The 22,185-nt window shown below is 38.8% G+C and overlaps 1 protein-coding gene across 1 annotated transcript; it reads right to left on the bottom strand.

The window, feature by feature from the left end:
• Positions 1-5,290: 5,290 nt before the first annotated feature.
• On the bottom strand, positions 5,291-6,209 carry PGRP-SC2 (Peptidoglycan recognition protein SC2). The gene is made up of 2 exons (XM_067777279.1): positions 5,797-6,209; positions 5,291-5,707 (listed from the first exon to the last, which is right to left on the bottom strand). Exons 1-2 carry the CDS (start codon positions 6,173-6,175, stop codon positions 5,529-5,531), a joined length of 558 nt encoding a protein of 185 aa, XP_067633380.1. The 5' UTR covers positions 6,176-6,209; the 3' UTR covers positions 5,291-5,528.
• Positions 6,210-22,185: the final 15,976 nt, after the last annotated feature.

Raw genomic sequence — 22,185 nt, 5'->3', positions numbered from 1 at the left:
TTGATTAAGATAAATCTGAAGATTATATTTGCAAAATCTTACAGACTGAACAAGGCGATACTATTCATAAAAAATAAAATAAATTTATAAGCCTCTTATAATTGGAATTTGTATTGAATTGCTACTCGAATAAAATTTATTTTTACAAAATATGTGTATTGTTGATGAAGGTTTTTGTAGAATAAAAAAAGCAGTTTTTTGGATGTAGCGTTATGTTGAACCATGTTTTGAGACTGACGCCTTGTAATAGTGGGTAAAGGTAGAGCTCAATATCGAAGGCCGTGATTTTGTTTCTCAAGGGAGGTATTATTAAAAACGTTAACCGCGGACGGACGGATGGATGAGACAGGCTCAATCAAAAATATTTTTCAACACATGATATTGATATACGGAAGTTTATGTATATCCCGACCCTTTTTCACAATTGCTTTTATCGGATTAAAGCTGTAATACCTATGAATAAGTACATATAACTGGGTATAAATATGTAAGCTGATAGAGTTTTTTGCTTGTGAAAAAAAATAAATCTCATTGCTGATAGAGAAATTCTCAAAATGAGAATTGATACTATTTCAGCTAAGTTTTAAAGTTCTCATTAATGTCATATATGAATGGTGAGTCAGAAATCATTCTACCATATAAAACTCGGGGTATTGAATATAAGCCCACGATATGCTTTTTAGTTTGGAGGGGCGAGTCGAGTTAGAGGTATCAAAACTAATGTAATGCTTAATGAAATCCTCACATTGTCAACTAAAAGGTTATTGCATCTCAAAAGCAGATTTGCAAGTGCCAAGGAAATTGGTTGGAAATTTCCCGAAGGCCTAAAGGGGCTGTTTGCCATCCCTCTTGTAAGTTTTACTATAAATAAGGCACCAAGCATAGATATATGCGACTCTGTAATGTGGACAACTAAATAAGTTTCAGGCGGCTGCAGCAGGGAGGAAGATTTCGGCCTGGCCCCCACGGTAAGTCTCCCAACGTGAAAAGTAAAAACTGTTTTTGCACCGATTCTAATGTCTCACAATTAACTCCATACTACTGAGGCTGTTTCAAGATTGGCCTACAAACGAGGTGAAAAGCGTTTTGGTAGTGTATGGGTTGTTGTTGTTGGAGCGACCCATAAACGCAATGAAATGCGAATTTGTTATATGTGATCCGGCCTATGAAAAGGTTGCTTATGACTCAAAAAAGAAATTGCGAGAAACAGCTGTTAAATATAAACAATGCATTTCTACAGTTTGTTAGTAGTTTTCTTTTTTTTTGAGTCATAAGCCAGCTTTTCATAGGTCGGGTCACATATGTGAAAAGCGTATGTACATATATAGTAGGTACTCATCCGATGCCATGATGTCAGCATTTATTTGCTCTTATACTGATAGTTTAAAATGAAAGAACAAAAGCAAATAATAAATGAAGTATTAAAAAAATTGAGGTTTGCTTTTGTAAATTGTACTCCTTGTTGTACTCCTGTGGGCTACGTTTTCGGGTAGTCGAAAATATCTCGAAAGCTAAAGCTGTTACAAAAAAAAGTAAAATGATTTATGAAATCAGCACACAAAACTACATCTAATGTGATAAAAATTTCCTTGGAAAATTTTGAAAAGTGGAAATTTGTTCCGCAGTGTTATCAGTGCGGCTTCAAACCTGGTAAATCTACCATCGACCAGCTTTTCACAATGCGCCACATCTTGGAAAAAACCTGCGAAAAAAAGTATTGACACACATCACTTCTTTGTCGATTTTGACCGCCTTCGCCAGCACGAAAAGGAGCTGCCATTTTGCCGCTATGTCCGAATATGGGTTTTCCGAAAAAATTATACAGCTGTGCAAAATGACGTTGAACAACATCATCAGTTTAATCAGAATTGGGGAGGATCTCTGCGAGCCGTGCGAAACTAAACAAAGTTTCAGACAGGGGGACCCCCCTCGTGCGATTTCTTTAATCTGATGCTGGAGAAAATTACACTAGACGCAGAACTTGATAGCTCTAGAACAATATTCTATAAAAGCGTGCAATTACTGGCGTATGGCGACGACATTGATTCAATGGCCTGAACACCCGCAACGTAAGTTCTGCTTACTCCAGACTGGAAAAAGAAGCGGAAAAGATGGGTTTGATGGTGAATGAGGACAAAACAAAGTACATGCCGTCATCGTGCAAAGAGTCAGTGCATTTGCGCCTAGGCAACCACGGTTCTATTGGCAGCCATGATTTCGAAATAGTAAAAAACTTCGTTTATTTGGGAACTAACATTAACACATACAACAATATCAGCTCTGAAATCTAGAATCACTCTTGCCAATAAATCCTTCTTTGGATTAGGTAGGCAATCGAAAAGTAAAGTTCTCTCTCGGCAAACGAAATTCACACTTTCAAAGTCACTTATCGTACCCGTCCTGTTATATAGTGCAGAAGCACGGACCATGACAACATCAGATAAGGCGGCTCTGGAAGTGTTCGAGAGCAAAGTTCTTTCCGAAGACGGACCTCTACGCATTGACGATGGCGAGTACTGAAACAGCTTTAACTATGGCTGTACGAGCTTTACGCAGATATCAACATAGTCCATCGAATTAAACCACAGCGGCTACGCTGGCTAGGCTATGTTATACGAATGAAAGATGACGTTCCGGCTAAGCAAATATTTCTATCGGAACCCGCCTATGGAAGCAGAGGAAAAAGCTAGCCCCCAACTCTGCTAGAAGGACCAGGTGAAATACGATTTAAACTCCCTTGGTGTGACCAATTGGCGTCAGTTGGCAGAGCGAAAAAGCGACTAGCGCGCCATAACCGTTTAAACGGATAAGCGCCAATTTATGCCCCTATTACGGTATACAACTCAACTTAGTTGGGTTGTAATTAAAACAACTCAACCTTCAGACAACTCAACTCCTGTTTGGTATTACGAATTACAACTTATTTCAGTTGAACTTGAATTGGTGCTGCCAACCTAAGAAAGTGTTGATTCGACAGATAAATGAACAGCTGATCAATTTGTAGCGAAAATTTAAGTATTTGCAAACGTAATTTTGTTATTACGAGATATTATATGATATGAAATCTATTTTATAATGGCGAAATTGTTGGTGATTAACATGTCGCGAAAGCGGAAAACATTCGCGTGATCATTCCAAGTCCTTGGAACTACCAAGCACCAAGTAAGAAAATGTTTAAGTGACATATGATGAGCTTCAAATGAAGTTATTTAGCAGATTCGAAAGGAAGCATTTTACTCATTACTAAACAAAATTAAGGACCAATTCCACAAACGCTTTCGAGGGAAGGCTGAACCCCTATTTTAAAATTATGCGCCACATTCAGATTCCTTGCTGATGGCAGCTATCAAAAGTGCTGTGGAAATGATTTTGGTGTTGGAATGGTTTTAGATATTATTGAGAAGCATATTTCAGCGAAGTGGATTAAAACCCAAACCGCAAGAATTGTATTTTACTCTAAAACAGGATGCCCAGGAGTAGTGATTACTAACAATGGAACTCACGTTCGCATAATTTCACCTATTTTGGCTGAATCCGAACTGCGGCCAGCCTCGTCCAACTTCGGAATATCGCTCCATAAAGTCAAAAAGTTATTCAATGTAATCCTTCGTTTAAACGTTGTTTTTTTCTATAAATGAGCACAAAATTGTTGATTATTTTTTGATTAAAAAATGTTTAACTACCGGCTTTAAATTTTTTTTTTTTTTTTTTTTTTGTAACGTGTTATGAGCCCGTGCACCATCTAACTCTCATCAAAGGTGGATCAAAAGACGCGTTGCGATCTCCGTTTTGGTAAAAGTCTAGTTGAGGGGTTGACTGCTAATACTGCTAATATGTTTCTTTTCCGCCTTCGGATTATTCTTCTCGAGGTCAATACGTGTCTTTGGACTCCTCTCTCGTAATTTTTGATAGCGTATTAGCAGTCGACCCCTCAACTAGACTTTTACCTCCGTTTTTAGGATTGGAAAGCGGAAATTTAAAATTTTATTTCTGTCGCAAAATATTTACAAAAACCCACAAAATAGCCCGAGAGTCCGAAATATGAGGCCCGATCCACGGTTTTTTTACACAGAAGATTTTCCTGTGTTGGTGGCCTTTGGCTACGATTTGTAAAAATAACCCTGGGTAGGTCTAACGCCTTTCTGCATTAGTGTGTACAAAAAATCTGGCACAATACATCCACATGAAAATTTGAACCGAAATGATATGATAGAAATTAAATTTTTAATTTTTGCTTTCGTATTCTTAAATCGGAGGTCGAAACGCGTCTTTTGATACCAACTTTGAAAATTTTTGTTAAAAATTAGGTGGTGAACCGTCTTCTAAAACGTTGCATTTTTTTAAAACAACTGCAAAATTGTATGAGACAACTGGTAGTAATCAGTTGTAAGATTTTGACGCGTTTGACAACTACACTAACACAACGTTGTAAACGGTAATGCCACAAAAAGTTGTTAGACGAGACAACTCAACTGACATTTTTTTGACAGGTTGAGTTGTAATCTGTAATACCAAATTGCGAAATTTCAACCCAACCAGAGTTGAGTTGTAAACGGTAATAGGGGCATAAGTAATTAATTTAGAGAATTGAAAACGGCAACGCTGAAGTAATTACAAAGGCACACGCACACAATCAAGAGGCAGCAAAAGCCAACAACATGTAAACATTACAAGTATATGTTATATGTCTACAATATAATTTGGAGATATGTTTACTAAAGCTTTGTGAGCTTTTCCAACTTTTCTATAAAAAGCTCAATTATATTTACCAGAAAAGTACTTGAATAACGGGAAATTTAACAAAATAATGTTCTCTTACAGTTATGAAGCCACCGTTATCATCACACTTGGCAATTAATGTGTTAGAGAAAAGCCGTGTTATGGTGGTAGTGTGCTCCGCCTGCCACACCGCAGATCCTGGGTTCAAGTCGCGGGTAAAGCAACATGAAAAATTTACAAACAAGTTTTTCAATTGCAAAAACAGTTTTCTCAGCTGGGTCGCCCCTCGGCGAGTTGTATATTTTTCTCTCCGACTACAACCAGCTGGCGTGTCACAGTAGGCCCGGTGGTATGATGGATTATAACATAGGGTAAATTGTTAGCCAAAAGGGTTGTGTACTTCGACGGACGACCATCCCAACGCGATTTGGAAGTTATTTTTTGAACAAAGACCCAAAGGAGTATGCAATGTGGAAAAAAGAAAGGAAATCTCGCTAGAACGCACTATAAACACATCAAAAACTCGGGATGTTCCTGCACGTTTCGGGCTGTTTTATAAGAAAATAGTAAGTGGCTTTGACATAAATTAAAAATTTTATTTAATTCCCTCGCGTTTTTAATTACCCTTTCCCACTCCAATTCTATCCTATCATTCCAATATATAATAATGGTTTTATATAATAGGTCATGGTTCTTGATAGAGCTTTTCAGTTGGTCAGTGGAACAAAATTCTGGTAACACTTTGGACATATTCAGTTCATGTGAGGTCCATACGGAACGGTCGGTTCAATCTAATTCACGTAAATAGCTCAAGCCTTCCAATTGGGCCATTTCATTATTTCGGCATACAAATTATGACCGGGACACTCGGTAGAGCTCACTTGACGATGTCCGTATAGAATATAATTAGGATCAATTTGGCCACGAAAAACAGCTTGAGCGATAAGATCCTTTGTTGCAGATATCTGCGCTGAGGTTGGTTTATCATCTGAAAAGTTGACAAATATCGAATTACAAGTCATGTTACGATGGGATCTAAAGCCCATCTGAGACAGAATACATATTTACGGTACTTACTGTTGTAGTTGCCTATAAAGGATATACCAATCGATTTTTCATTCCATTTAGCAGCATGGGCCCCCATATTATTCCAACCACGTCCCTCATAGACATGATCATCACCGCCGATCAAAAAATTATAACCGATATCATCCCATCCCAAAGAGTCCATATGATAGTTTTGAATGCTTTTCATTTGTTTTATGCAATCAGCTTGCGTGTCACAGTACGATCCAGTGGTGTGGTGAATAATCACATAAGGTAAGCCATTGGCCAAAGCGGTTTTGTGAGTGGGTGTACGGGCACCCCATTGTGACCTCGAAGTTATATTCAGAGCCTGAACTACATTGAGGTACAGGAACACTGTGAGTATTTGTGATTGCATTATATAGATCATATTTACTTAGAAATATGAGACTGCTTTCGTCAGGCGCTGCGCTATTCAGTTTTATAGTGATCAACAAGCAAGCGATAGCAGAAGTAGTCGATAACTGCGGTTTGCTGTAAATATATGAAATAAATTATTAAGTGCTTTATAGCCTGATTAGTTAAATATGAATGTGAAGTGGTTTTTTGAGATAGCCGTAATTTATGGATCAGTAATTTTTACGGCGGCCACCGTGGTGTGAAGGTAGCGTGTTCCGCCTACCACACCGTATGCCCTGGGTTCTAAGGTTTTTCAATTAGAAGAAAATTTTTCTAAGCGGGGTCGCCCCTCGGCAGTGTTTGGCAAGCGCTCCGGGTGTATTTCTGCCATGAAAAGCTCTCAGTGAAAACTCATCTGCCTTGCAGATGCCGTTCGGAGGTGGCATAAAACATGTAGGTCCCGTCCGGCCAATTTGTATGGAAAATCAATAGGAGCACGACGCAAATTGGAAGAGAAGCTCGGCCTCTCTTCGGAGGTTATCGCGCCTTACATTTATTTATTTTATTTTTAATTTTTACAGATAATAGCAATATGGCGCACACGTGTAGTGAGAAACGAAAGTATACGTGATTGGGAGAGAGTTTTGGCGCAGTGTGGAGTTTTCTATTGAGTTTTTCTCTTTCTGCGGTTACACCGAAAGCCATAATTTAATTTGGCGACCATTTTTTATACAGTCAAGCTGCTAACGGGCTTTTGACTTGAAACAATGTCCCAAATGTTAAGAGTATACAAGACTATATTTGGGTGAGGTTTTTGAGGTCTTGAAGTCGGCCATGACCTACATGCATCTCAGTACACTGAACAAAATCTGTGTCAAGCTGCGGGTGAATCAGGAACGAAAATAGGTATCTGTAGAGGATCTACATGTGAGAAATTTGCAGGTCGAGGGCAGTCTCTTGAAAATATTTCTGTGCTGACATCGAGTGCTCCAGTGAAGCAACGTATTTGCCAAGAGGGCGTTTTTTTTTTTATAACAGAGGGTTTGGTTTTTGATATGGGTTTTCAGTTTGGTAGTTGGGAAAACTGGTGGTAATACTATTTGTTCAGTCTGAGTGAGGTACACACGGACCGGCTAGCTCAACCTTACTTGTAGGTGAATTTTAAAGTCCCGCAGCGTGTGTAGAGTTCTGTGTCCTTTTTATATTAGAAAATGGTCTTCAACTAAAAAAATAAATGTAAGGCGCGATAACCTCCGAAGAGATCTAAGGCCGAGCTTCCTTCCAATTTGCGTCGTGCTCCTCTTGATTTTCCCTACAAATTGGACGGGCGGACCTACATGTTTTATGCCGACTCCGCGCGGCATCTGCAAGGCAGATGAGTTTTCAGTGAGAGCTTTTCATGGGAAAAATACACCCGGAGCGCTTGCCAAACACTGCCGAGGGGCGACCCCGCTTAGAAAAATTGTCTTCTTTCGGGGTGTGAACCCAGGGAATAAGGTGTGGAGGCGGAGCACGCTACCATCACACCACGGTGCCCGCCATGGCCGTGGTCTTCAACTATGTTCAGAATTAATGGAATGAAAATATTGAGATTATTATCCCCACCACCTATTATTATGCTTCTATACATGGTGATAGAAGTACTGCATAATCCAAAGGCATTACGTTTACTTGCGAAATCACCTAATACTGATAACTAAGCAAGTGTCTCATAAACTGAAAACTTTTGATCTCCGCTCTTGCTATTGCATCCAAGACTTTTGGAAGGATTAGTTGGAATAGTCGCTTTCTTCTTCGAGCTTCTATTAGAATTTTGCGTCATGCTCCTTTTAATTTTTCTACAAATTAGGAGGACGGGACCTACATGTTTTATGCCGACTCCGAGCGGCATCTGCAATGCAGATGAGTTTTCACTGAGAAGCTTTTTATGGCAGAAATACACTCGTAGTGCTTGCCAAATCACTGCCGAGGGGCGGCTCCGCTTAGAAAAACTTTCTTCTAATTGAAAAAAAAACTTGTTTCTAAAATTTTGATGTTGCTTTGTCCGGAGCGTGAACCAAGGATCTTCGGCGTAGTAGTCGGAGCATGCTACCACCATACCACGGTGCCTATCTTCGAGAGTATAAATAGTGTATTTATGCCACCGCAAATATTTGTTTTCTTGGAAACGCTTTTTATGGGCCCCAATCTAGCACCATTTCCTGCCATTCTTAAACGGGGGCCCCAAATAGTAAAACTCCGTCGACTTTAATATTTCGCTGAATTCAAAAGCAGAAGGGGTATGATCAGATAAAAGAGAATCTCGGCGAGAAAGAAGTCGATAATGGACACTCGGATGCCAACTTCGATTTCGGAGCCTACCTTACTATTGGAGGGGAGTCCGTCTCGAAATTGCCACTGCGTGCAGGCTCCATTTAGTTTGTTTATATACATACATCAAACATAGCTTGAAGTAGTTTTATAAAAATTTTGAGGTTATGTATATATGAATATGTAACGGTAAATGTAAACCACAAATCCTTTGATATTAACACAACAATTTAATTTATTTGACCTTACGATTAAACCACGTGGGAGCTGTCACTGTTAAAATTTAAAGTTCATGACAGTTTTCAAAAGTTCTCATTGAACTCTAACAGTAAACGAAAGTTTTGCGCCCAACTGACAGCTCACCAAATGTCAGTTCAACAGAACGTGGAAAACTCAGCGCGCACATAGTGACAAACGAATGAGCAACGAATTTTTAATAAACTTCCGGCGGATGGGATACAAGTAGAGGGAGGCAGAGAGAAAGAAGATAAGAGGAAGAAAAGAAAGTGAAAGAGAGGAAGGAGCGCAATTTCGCTTACATGCATAAGCTTAAATGCTTAAATGGAATCATCACACCTCATCTGCCCGCTTCGCCTAACCAGTCCCAAATGAGTTATTTTATGTTTTGGAATTTATAACGTCAATTTTGTTACACTAATGTAATTTCCATTACTGCTACGGGTGAATAAATATCTGGCAACATCGACACATACACGAAACAAATTAAATAACAAACGTGCATGCCGAGATAAGAATTACAAAACGAGAGCTGCCGCGTGTCAGAGGCCATAGGTTATAAGAGAGCTTCGGAATGCAGCAGCGAGTGCTAGACTGACTGACAGTTGAATACGTGATCGGAAATTGAAAATTATCTTAGACACAAATAGACAAATGCATGTACGCATACGTGAGGGGGTTGATAAGTTCAAGGAATTTCTATAAGTGACATTTTTGAGTTTAGCATAGGTTCCTAAACAGTAATTGAATCCATTTTCGCCTGGATCATGGACATCGTCTGAGCTCCTGAGCATCAATAATTCTTAAGATCTAACGTTTCTTTAAATACACACCAATTATGAGTTTCTCGCATGAAATTACCGTTTGTATATTTAGCTAAAAATTTCATACTTGTTAGAGTGATGTACTCTCCCTACTTTCGCTAACGTGTTCATATCGTATTTTATTCCTCCTACAACAGGAGTCAATATGATAATGTATGCTGCCGACAGCTCGATAGTTGTGTTCCTATGTCTATACATCCGAACTCCTGCGACTATATCCATTTCCACTTTCCTCCTAGCCTGGTCGACAAATAACACTGTCACTAGATATTCAGGCTAAAAGCTTTATTCGATAGACTATCAGCCATCCAAATATTGTGACTTTTATTTGAACTCGGACTTCCCACATAGTTATCATTGGAGGTTGGTGTATAAGTGGGAGTAAAAGCTGTATTGGAAAAGGACAAGCATAGGAAGAAGAAATCGAAGATATAGAAGAAGGGAAAAGGGAAGAGAGTGATAAGGTGGCGAGAGAGGAGACTCTTTTGGAAATATGGTCAAGTTTTTTTTTAGTTTAGGGGGCAACGTCTGCTGGGTGTGCTGGTTAGGAAAGCCCGGATTTATTTATTCATTTCGAAAATTGTGACGCCAAGAATTTGAAGGAAAGTTAAGGACTGATAAGCCGTTAGAATTGCCTACTTGAAATGGCTTATTATCTGAAACATTCAAGAAAGAAATAATTGAGGCCTTATAGTAAATCTAGTGAGAAAATTTACTATAAAAATTTTAATTGTCATCACGACAGATGTGTCTAAGCACCAAAATTATTCGGACTCCTGTAACATAAACGACGATGCACTATAAAGTATTTACTACCCAAGCGGTACTAGAAAAACGGAACTGAATTTTTTTAACGAAGAGAAAAAAGAAAGAATGATACCATGAAAACAATGGGCAATTTGCATTCTCATCAATCATTTAACTGAAACCATCGCTATTGATGATCTCTGTATCCAGATCTCTGGATACAATATAGAGCTGGCTCGTTTAGGGATTTCTATTTCAACGTACTTCAGAAACATACAATGGACTGGGTAGGGCTATCTGAAAGGCTAAGTACTTGATGTTATCAGCCGCCCCTCGTCCTCATATACATGCCAGTCCAATGATCATTTGGTTGTTGAGTATTCAACTTAAATGAAATGAAGCAAAATCGAACCTACAAAGCTTTCCAAATAAACAGTTAGACGGACAACAAAATAACAGCGATAATAAATGCTAACAAAACAGCTCGACGTGGAAGAAGGCAATCGAAAGAAATTGGGTTGAAATAAGAATAGGAAAGGGAGAGCAAGATGAGTTTAGGCACAAAAAAAAATAACTGTAAAAAAAAACATTACTTCGCAGATAATGTGCTAAGGCAATGGAAAACATGGAAAGATAATTGTTGTTTATTTGGCCTAAAGAAACTGATGTAAACAAGAAATGGAAATGAATGAAAGAAACATAAACGGGAGTGCGTGACTGAGATTCGTAAGCGGATAAGTGCGTAAGCACAAATAGAACAGGGTAGTTAGTAAAAATTAATGTATGTAAAATGCTAAGCAAGCTAATTTAAAATTTATAAAAACCAAAACTCGAAAGCAAGACCAGCATACTTAAGCAATAAGATAGGGAGACCAATTTCTGTTTCCAAATTCTACGATGCTACACTGTCAGTTCACTCCCATTTTATATAAACATTTCTTACGGGGTTGCTGAACTTAAAGCCATCTTAAGTGATTCTTAACGTTGCCAGGGCTTTACTTTATTGATTCGTAAAATAAAAGTAAGAAATGTAAAGATAAGGAGATTTATTTTGAGGCAGCTTGCAATCAAGAATACAAATTTGAGAAATACAAATTTTAAGAATTAATAAAGTAGAGAATGTGAGAAAAGGAATGACACTAAATTGAAAGAAGATGAAAATAAGGCAATAAAAGGTGTCTTAAAGAATTTCAATCATGTATAGTCTGCCATATATCGCATGCTTGGTTCTATCAAGCGTACGACAGCCCCCAGCTCCTTGTCGAGTCATAGCAATTTTAGACTGTATGAAAAGTAATTGACTTTACTCTGCTACGTCTGAATTAAAGCTTTTCGCGGTCATCAAAAAACAACACGATGACGGGAGAGAGGGGGGTGGAGTCAGGTAAGTTCAGATTGTACTGGCCGGTACGTGAGAGACTCACATAGACTAAATGCATTCATAGTGTTACCAGAAGTTTGTTCAACGATTAAGCTAAAAACTACACGGAAAACTAGGACCTATGTTACAAAATAAGTAGGTGGTATGATTCAAGGATCTTTTGACACCCCAGCTTCATATGTATGTTTGTATGCATGTAACTATTTTTAACAAATAATGAAAAAAATATGTTATGTATACCATCTTTTCATGTGGACATACTTGTTTAGGCGTAGTCGGTTAGGTTAGGTTAGGTTGAACTGGCCGGTCCTTGAGGACCTCACATAGACTGATTGAGTCCGTAGTGTTACCAGAAGTTTGTTTTAATGACCAAACTGAAAAACCCTATCAAAAACCAGGACCTATGTTATAAAATAACTCCGTCCTCTTGGCAAATACTAGAAGCTTCCTAGGACTTAAGCGACTTGCTGCTTCCTGATCTGATAGCTGTATCACTCCTAATAGCTGGAGTCTTAGCCTGGCAAGTGCAGGGCACGAGCACAAAACGTGCTCGATCGCTTCCTCCTCCAACCCGCACTACCTACATCTGCTATCACTGACCAAGCCTAATTTAAAGGCATGTGACGCCAGAAGGCAGTGCTCAGTCAGAATACCCGTCATGAATCTACAGTCCTCTCTTTTTAATGATAGAAGCAACTTTGTTAGTCTAAGGTTGTATGACCTACAAATAATCTTCGACGCTTTACAGCCCCGCGGTTGAACCCACGCCTTTCCCGTTTGGTCGATCATGTGCACCTCTCGCCTTCGCTTAATCTCGCCCAGTCTAATTGGGACGTCTACGGGGCAAGCTTCTAGGGATGCGCCCTTTTTAGCTAGTTCGTCCGCTTTTTCATTCCCATCTATTCCCATATGCCTTGGGACCCAATATAGATGTATGCTTCTCACTGTCCCGATTCTCTGCAGAGACTGCTTACACTCTAAGATGCATGTAGATGCTGTGCTATGCGACATTATCGCCCATTATTGCCTTAATTGCTGCTTGACTGTCAATATAAAAGCTAACACGGTTGCAGCTTAAGCTATTCTCTTCCAGGGTTTCTACTGCTTTGGTTACGGCTAATATTTCCGCTTGGAAAACGCTACAGTAATACGGCAGCCTGTAGGATCTGCTTTTTTCCGGATCAGCACAGTATACCGCAGACCCCACTCCTTCCACTACTTTGGAACCATCTGTGTACACATGTATCGCCTCGTCCGCCATTACCGCACCCTTACGCCAACCGTCCACCTCTATTGTGGCCCTAAGATCTCCCTCGAAGCGCAGATAGGGAATCAGGTAGTCTGTTCATCTTGTGATTGATGACGCTATACTACTATGGCCATATGGTCGGCGCTCAAGCTGCCCCGAGGCACCGAGCCTGGTTGCGGTTGTTAATGCTATGTTCTTTGCTACCAGGTCTATAGTTGGAATGTGCAGAATGGCATACAGTGCGGCCGTCGGGGTTGTTTTCAGGGCTCCCGTAATGCTAAGCATCGGTAGTCTGCGTACCCCCTCTAATTTTTTGAGGTATGTTGTTTTTTGTGTGGCTTTCCACCAAACAAGAACTCCATAGTATAGAATAGGGCTTACAATCGCTGTGAAAACCCAATGAGAAAGAGAGGGCGATAAGCCCCACGTACACCCCAGCATTCTTTTACATGCATAGAGTGCCGTTGGGGCCTTCTTGGCCCTCTCCTCCACGTTGAGCTTCCTTGACAGCTTACTGTCTAGGATGATTCCCAGATATTTTGTGCAAGGTTTCTCCTGTAAGGTCACGTGTCCTAACTTAGGCCTGGTCCAATTTGGGACCTTGTACCTCTTTGTAAATAAGACCATATCCGTCTTCTCCGCACTGACTTTCAACCCGACATTAGATGCACAGGTATGAATATCCCGAAGCGCCCGATCCATCAAAGAACTAATCGTTGGAAGGCACTTTCCACTTAGTCGGTTAGTTTTGAATAAAAAAAGCGCTTGTTTAAACTATTTACTGGAAATTTGCTTGGGTGGGAGTCGCCGAATCATAGTAAAAATATTTACAAAATTACATAAGTATATATGTAGCGAACTGCATGTTCCAATTGAGCCGCCTTACTATTAAGCCTTAAAAGCCAGAGCAAACCCAATAATACTTTCTCCTCTTTGCCTCTGACACGATTTGGCTAGAGAATCTTGCACATGGGTTGCTTACTTTGATAATTTACGGTACAGGGAAGAAAAAGTTCGAGAATATTTTGAAGCCATAAAACTCTCACAACTCACTTTTTATCTTATGTTGGAATGAGCAAATATATCATAATTTCTTGCAATACTAAATGTACATATGTGCCGCTAAACAAACAGAATAATATTTACGTATGTGTTTACCAATACTTCCCAATTTTTTCAAATCTTTGGATGCCTTCTGCTGCTTCCACTTGGTTCTACAATCTTTGTTTACTCTGTATATTTGTAGAAATTAAGCAGTTAAAAGCAATCTTTTCCTTGTCCACCTCAAGCATGTTAAACATACAAGGACCTCAAGGGCTATTCAAAATAGAAACCCAACAAAAAAGTTAAATCAATAAATAGTCGTAAATCGAAAAAGGCGATTTTCAAGCAAAAACACACACCAACAGAAAAAAATATTCTGCTGAAATAAAAACAGATTTTTATGCGTAAATAACGTAAACTTCGTGCGAAAAAAGAACTAAATTGAAAAACTCGAACAGGCAACATCGAAAAAGAATGCGTAGCAACAGAAGTGAAACTTCAGTGGCTATTCTCATCAAGTTTTGTCAGTTATTTTCCGAATTGTGTTTAAGACTTCGTGCCAGATAAAAAGTAATTGAGAGAGGGACCTATAACTTGGACTTGCTTAGACTCTAGAATTGGGCTACAAAACTGCATATGTACAAAAAAAAAAAAATAGGAAAACTAAACAAAAAATGTCTCTAATTTAATTCGTTGTGACTTACTGAGCAGCGGGGCAGCTAGAAGGTAGTGGGGGCGCTAAGGCGCAGACTACGGGACGCCCTTGGGCGTAAACAGCAAGGAGCCACAAAAGATTTATAAAAGTTACGAGGACTTCGGGTTTTGGGGAATAACCCAGAACTTCCTGTCCAATGCAACCATCCCTTGCAGGTGATACACTGAAAGACCGTCCTAAAAGATTCTTTTCCGCTAAACGCAGCAAAACCATTTCTCTGGACCGGGGTCAGGTACAGGTCTCGGATTGGGTTCGATACCCTCCCGGAGCAGGAGAATATGGCGCAGTCCCGCTGCAAGGATCTGCTGGGAGGAGGACAATTTGTGGGAGGGAGGCAACAAACTGCATGGGGTTGCACTGAAATTACAGCCCTTGGTTGGGAAAATCTCGAGTCGCTCCAGTTCATAAAACCGGCTGCCTTGGGAAGCGAGATGGTTTGTAATTATTTTTTACATTGAAATCAAAGCACTTTCGCCAGCGAGTAAAAAAAATTATAAGGAAGAAAGTACAAAACCGTTTTTCAGAGTACTTCTAGTACTGTGAGGACATAGCTGTTTTCGATCACTTCTAAACCAAAAGACATATAAAACAAGTAAGGAAGGCTAAGTTCGGGTGTAACCGAACATTACATACTCAGTTGAGAGCTGTGGAGACAAAGTAAGGGAAAATCACCTTGTTGTAAAAAGAACCTAGGGTAACCCTGGAATGTGTTTGTATGACATGTGTATCGAATGGAAGGTATTAAAGAGTATTTTAAGAGGAAGTGGGCCATAGTTCTATAGATGGACGCCATTTAGGGATATCGCCATAAAGGTGGACCAGGGGTGACTCTAGAATTTATTTGTACGATATGAGTATCAAATGAAAGGTGTTAATGAGTATTTTAAGAGGGCGTGGGCCTTAGTTCTATATGTGGACGCCTTTTCGAGATATCGCCATAAAGGTGGACCAGGGGTGACTCTAGAATTTGTTTGTACCATTTGGGTATCAAACGAAAGGTGTTAATGAGTATTTTAAAAGGGAGTGGGCCATAGTTCTATAGATGGACGCCATTTCGAGATATCGCCATTAGGGTGGGCCAGGGGTGACTCTAGAATGTTTGTACGATATGGGTATCAAACGAAAGGTGTTACTGAGCATTTTAAGAGGGAGTGGGCATTAGGTCTATAGGTGGACGCCTTTTCGAGATATCGCCATTAGGGTGGGCCAGGGGTGACTCTAGAATGAGTTTGTACGATATGGGTATCAAATTAAAGGTATTAATGAGAGTTTTAAAAGGGAGTGGTGGTAGTGGTATATGTGAAGGCGTTTTCAAGATATCGACCAAAATGTGGACCAGGGTGACCCAGAACATCATCTGTTGGATACCGCTAATTTATTTATATATGTAATACCTGCCAAGATTTTAAGGGTGTTTTATTTCGCCCTGCAGAACTTTTTCATTTTCTTCTACTTAATATGGTAGGTGTCACAACCATTTTATAAAGTTTTTTCTAAAGTTATATTTCGCGTCAATAAAACAATCCAATTACCTTACCATGTTTCATCCCTTTTTTCATATTTGGTATAGAATTATGGCATTTTTTTCATTTTTCGCAATTTTCGATATCGAAAAAGTGGGCGTGGTCATTGTCGGATTTCGTTCATTTTTTATACCAAGATAAAGTGAGTTCAGATAAGTACGTGAACTAAGTTCAGTAAAGATATGCCGATTTTTGCTCAAGTTATCGTGTTAACGGCCATGCGGAAGGACAGACGGACGACTGTGTATAAAAACTGATCGTAGCTTCAACCGATTTCGCCCATTTTCACAGAAAACAGCGTCATAAAATCTATTCCCCTACCAAATTTCAAAAGGATTAGGAAATTTTTGTTCGACTTATGGCCATTTTGAAATTTTCTTTATTTTTTGTATTTTGTTGCCCCATATCATTACTAGAGTTGAATGTTGACATAATTTACTCATATACTGTAAAGATATTAAATTTTTTGTTAAAATTTTACTTAAAAAAAATTTTTTTTTTAAAGTGGGCGTGGTCCTTCTCCGATTTTGCTAATTTGTATTAAGCGTACATATAGTAATAGGAGTAACGTTCCTGCCAAATTTCATCATTATATCTTCAACGACTGCCAAATTACAGCTTGTAAAACTTTTAAATTACCTTCTTTTAAAAGTGGGCGGTGCCACGCCCATTGTCCAAAATTTTACTTATTTTCTATTCTGCGTCATAAGTTCAACTCACCTACCAAGTTTCATCGCTTTATCTGTCTTTGGTAATGAATTATTGCACTTTTTCGGTCTTTCGAAATTTTCGATATCGAAAAAGTGGGCGTGGTTATAGTCCGATATCGTTAATTTTAAATAGCGATCTGAGATGAGTGCTCAGGAACCTACGTACCAAATTTCATCAAGATACCTCAAAATTTACTCAAGTTATCGTGTTAACGGACGGACGGACGGACGAACGGACGGACATGGCTCAATCAAATTTGTTTTCGATCCTTATGCTTTTGATATATGGAAGTCTATATCTATCTCGATTCCTTTATACCTGTACAACCAACCGTTATCCAATCAAACTTAATATACTCTGTGAGCTCTGCTCAACTGAGTATAAAAACGGCGTATGCAGAAATATGGGCTCAATATAGTGATAATTAAATATTCAATACAAAAATTTGAAAAAAACACATATGTAACTGTTTTCGTTAGCGCAGCGATGATATTTATTTGATACGCAAGATAGGCTCATATTTTTTATATCATTTTTGCTTACGAAATGTAAATTTCCGAGTGTTTAAATTTCCGGAAACGAGAGTGTAAAAGTATTCACTTCAAAAAATAACTCCAACAAACGATTTTCGCATTTTTATGAGTTGAATAGCTTTTATGTTGCATTCTTGGTCTCAAGTGCAGAGTTACTGCTGATGCTCATCGTTTTTTCACGCAAAGATTACACTTGTGATGTCGCCTCCTACTAACCCACACACAAACACATACACACACATATACACATTGATACACATATAAATAAGTATAATTTGGATTCCCAGAAGTATTGACTGCCCAACTTGCGTGCAGCATCCCTCTATGCCACTTATGTCAGCACATTTATTTTGTTTTTGTTTTTTATAACTACAGTGTATGGGTGTGAGTGGGAGTTCAGTTTGCGTTGGGCAGTGCGTATACGCAACTTAAAGCTGTGCATGAAGAAAAAAAATGTAAGTAAATACGCTGAATAAGTAGATATTACACACATACTATGAATGCTTGTATTTATATATGTATGTATTGTAAGTATGTTAAGTGGTGCGTCCAGCTTGAATTGATGTTTGAAAAGGATTGCTCGTAGTGGCCAAAGAGCTGAAAGTAGCTCTGACGATAAGTACTTCAAGGAGCATATATGTATGTTTATGTGTAAAGAGTGTGTGTATTTTATAAGGATTTTTTGTATCTCTTTCCTGCTTTCAATACTTATACGACTTCACAAGTCTTGTTTGCATGGCTTAAGTCCCTCTTTGGCAGCGATTTAAATAAATTTTTATGCTTATTTGTTAAAGTTTTTTTCTTCTTTCAAATACCGCAGAGTCAATGGCATAAAGATCCGCTCGTGTATTGGCTACTTGAGTCAATAAAAAAATAATAAAATTCGACTAGCATAATAAAAGCGGCAAGTAGCTGCAGAATGAAATAGGGGGAGAGGAATGATGTAAAAATGCGTGTGAAATAAAGCACCAAAGGAATGCAATAAGATTATTGATGGCGTATTGGAAAAAGCTGAAAATATTTTATTTGGAAAATTTGTGCTAGTTTTTTTCAAGAAATGTTTTGCTTGTGGCGTGTGATGATGAGCTAGAAAAAGGTATAAAAAAATATATAAGGAAATAGTAGGTGATTGCTGGGATTCGGTCGGAAGTTTTAAGACGATGAGGTACAATAAATTGAGGCAGAAAGAGGCTGAAAGTGGAAGAAAAACGAGGTTAACAAATGGAAAGGCAGCAAGAAAAATTGACGAGTTTTATCAAAAACAAGAGAGAAGAGGTACTGCAAGGAAAAGAGAAAATCGAAGATAAAGAAAATATCGATGAAGGAAAGCAAAGGAAGACTGTTAAATCGGTAGCTAGGGCTTGGTAGGAGCCTACTCGGGCGCCATTTTTACTTGAATCCAGCTTCTCTTATGAAATCTTACTTGAAGGAAAAAAAAGGAGTCCATGGCCTTTGGGGAGTGTTCTTATCGCTACAACAACAACAACAAGAGGAAGGAAAAATCGTGGTATTACGCTTGCAAACCGGTTTTGTAGTTGTTTCTGTGTTTTTTATTGTTTTTGCACAGTCGTATGCGAAAAAGGAGCCGCTCGGCCACCATTTTTACATAAAATTCGCGTTAATTTTTTATAAACTTATCTTTGCAGGAAAACAAAGAAAATACAATCAAAGAGAAAGCAAAAAATTTTGGGAAAAAAGCGGAAAATGTGTATGATGCAAAATAAAGGGGATTGCATGGAGAACAAGGGAAAAGAAGAAAATATGCACGAAGGGAAATAAAAGGAACATGAGGTCGGGAAGAGAAGAAAAATAAAGGAATATTATGAAGAAAAATAGAGCGTGTACGAGGAAGAGAAAGAAGAAGAGAGAGTGAAATAATGTAGCGCGCATATGAGAAATAAAAAAACGAAGACCTAAATAGCTGCGAAGTCAAACAATGGTAATTAGAACCCATCACTGAATTTCCTTCTTTTTTAGCGATAAAAAGACTCTCTCAATGTTTTGGGCAGCTTTTCTGATTGTTGATGGTTGCTTGCCGGATATTGATCCCTTACGCTCCGGAAAATACAACCATTAAAGTAATGGTCCGACCATATTAGGAGCGATTTGATGTGACCACATTGAATCTTCTAGACCGTACAACCTTCTCCTTCCGTGTGGAACTTGGAGTCGCTAGAGCTTCACCTGCCAGATAAACAGGATTAGATACGGGTAGATGAGGTTGACTGTTGGGTTGGATAAGCTGTAAATTGCGCTTATAATTGCATACTATTAGATTTCCTTCGCCACATGCCGTCGGCATTATGGGAATAACCTGAAGAGCTGTTACCTCGCATACTATCTCGTCTAGACAAGGACTATCTCATCTTCTCTCAACATCGTTCATAATACCAAGCCAGAAAACAGATTAGGTATGATCTAAATTTATAGATCGTGATCTTTTTTGTTGAAACTTCTCATTTCTTATTAAGTTCTAAGAAGCACAGACGTGGAATGTTGGAACCTGCTGCGACAGTATTATCAAATATGATGTGGGTGTGTAGTCAATAAGACTCTTACTGCCATGGAGACATAATTTGTAAACAACCTTGGCTGATTTGTATGACGGTAGGATCAGGGTAACCTTTCAAAGTCACCAAGCTGAAATCTACAATGGTAGCGTCTGCAGCGTGGGGGTGTTTCCGTACTCGACACCCCCATTATTTTACATTCTTGGCTATGTCAATGCGTTTATATATAAAGGGCCCCATATCCTTCTCCCAACTCACAATCACTCATCTTAAATGTCCATATAGAAGTTTCTTCCATTGACCGTCCAGCTCGCAAGTTCTATGCCAAAAAATACAAACTTTTATCATAAAAAGCCGCAGTAAAAACCATTAAAAAAATAAGTAAATATAAAAATTGAAATCAAACTTTTGCTCACACACTTAATTTGAAAACTTTTTCAACATTATTGCAGTTGTTGTTGTGATGGTCGTTACGACGCGTCCGCATCATATTTGTCGTCTTCATCGACGGGAAATTATTATGTTGTCATATTGGAATTTTTATGTGTGCAATTTGGCATGAAACATAAATGTTATAAATGAGCTTCTCTACTGCAGTTAAATGTTTGTAAAAAAAAAGTTCTTGAATACTTATGGACTTAAGTTTATACTTAAGCAAATACAATATTTGAGTTATGCATACAAAGCGCACATAATTTGTTTTCGTTTTTAGTATTGCTCTCCCTACAAATCAGCTGCTGTGCTAAACTTGTATTTCATTCTGCCCGATTATGACGCTTTCGAAGTTTTGTGGCATGAAAACTTTCGTAGGAAAAGGCGAACAACCAAAGCTTAGAAAGGAAAAAGTTTACTATGCTAAAGGGAAATTAGAAGTTTAAGCTAAAGTGCGATTAAAATTTGTAGGAAGTAAATGCATTGAGAAATTGGGAAATTGCAGATTAGAAAGTATGCTGCAATGGCTGTTGAATATACAGGGTGCGGAATTTTATTTAAGAGCACTAAAATGCACATCGCTTGGTACGCCAATGCTTAGTTCGCTTTATACTTGAATATGTTAATGGATAAATGTGCCGTCTCTAGGCGATAACTCAGTTCCAAAACTACTTTCTACCTGCTCGGTAGCCGCTTTGGAGTTGCCGAGATGGCCTTCACCATAATTAGAAAGTTGTGCCATCTTCAGTGTTATTTATCGGAAAATTGCACTGAAGATGGCACTACGCCAATGACAGTTTAACCTTAAAAACAAATTTGGCAAAGAAAATCGTTTTAATATGTATTAACCATGCACCCTGTCGGAAAATTTACGAAACAAAATGAATAATCGATATGGAAACGCATTTGAACGGGTACTGAGCTTCATGCCATGCAGGCGGAGCTCAGAACTGTCTTAAGCGCTACACAGACTGATGGTGCTTTCAAACTAAAGCAAAAATTTGAGATTATATTCTCTAGTGATGTCACGAAGGAGCAAAAATCTTCTTTAGCTCGGAAAACAATATCTTTTTCCAGCCAGGAGAGTAAGGTGGGAAAAATTGGTACTCAGAAGTTGACTTCTATCGGAGGTGAAAGGCACGATCGCTAAAAGAAAATTAAGATAGAAAAATACCATAAGTGGATGCATGAGGCGAAGGAAAACAACCCGTGTAATATCTGTACCCACATTTCTTTTAATGATGTGGCTAGACACGATATGACCTTTGCAATAATGATCAGAGCTTATCTCGATGGAAGCATTATCCGTGATGACGGAAGTAGGACTCAAGAGATTGTGTAGCACAACTTATTCAATTTTTAACCTCACCTAACCGTGGCGCAACATGTTTATTTAGCAGGCAATGCTCTGACTCTCGAAGCTGCTCATGGAAGGTGGGGTTGGTATGGCCCAGAAGGTTCAATTGTTCCCGAGATCTCGATCAAAACTTATTGAATCATCAAACATCGAAAAAATCCACAAAACCTTCGAGGAATCTCCCTAACGCTGCACGTACTAGGAGATTTAATATTGGATAACATGTACGAAATTGTTCGCAGGCTTCGAAGTTGAGCCGCGATCCAAGCAGAGTTATCGATATCTAAGGACAATATATGTGTACCGAAAGAAGATGCCTGTACATTATTCATATGTGGTTTTTAGGGCTAGTGACATCGTAGCACACTAAGACAGACTGAAGTTTGTAGTTAGTTATGCAGCGTTGCGGTTTCTTAAAGCCACTGATTGAGTCCTAAGCTACCGCTTATACTCCATAATGCTGCAGAC

The sequence above is a fragment of the Eurosta solidaginis genome, chromosome 3, assembly GCF_040869045.1.
Source record: "Eurosta solidaginis isolate ZX-2024a chromosome 3, ASM4086904v1, whole genome shotgun sequence".
Taxonomy (NCBI): Eukaryota; Metazoa; Arthropoda; class Insecta; order Diptera; family Tephritidae; genus Eurosta; species Eurosta solidaginis.
This window is presented reverse-complemented; position numbering and strand designations above follow the sequence as displayed.

What these genes read in the sequence shown, in the direction of transcription:
- PGRP-SC2 (XM_067777279.1), bottom strand. Translation starts at nt 6,175, where the DNA reads ATGATCTATATAATGCAATCACAAATACTCACAGTGTTCCTGTACCTC. An exon ending in CTTTATAGGCAACTACAACA is followed by an intron (nt 5,708 to 5,796) that starts GTAAGTACCGTA and finishes TCAACTTTTCAG; the next exon opens with ATGATAAACCAACCTCAGCG.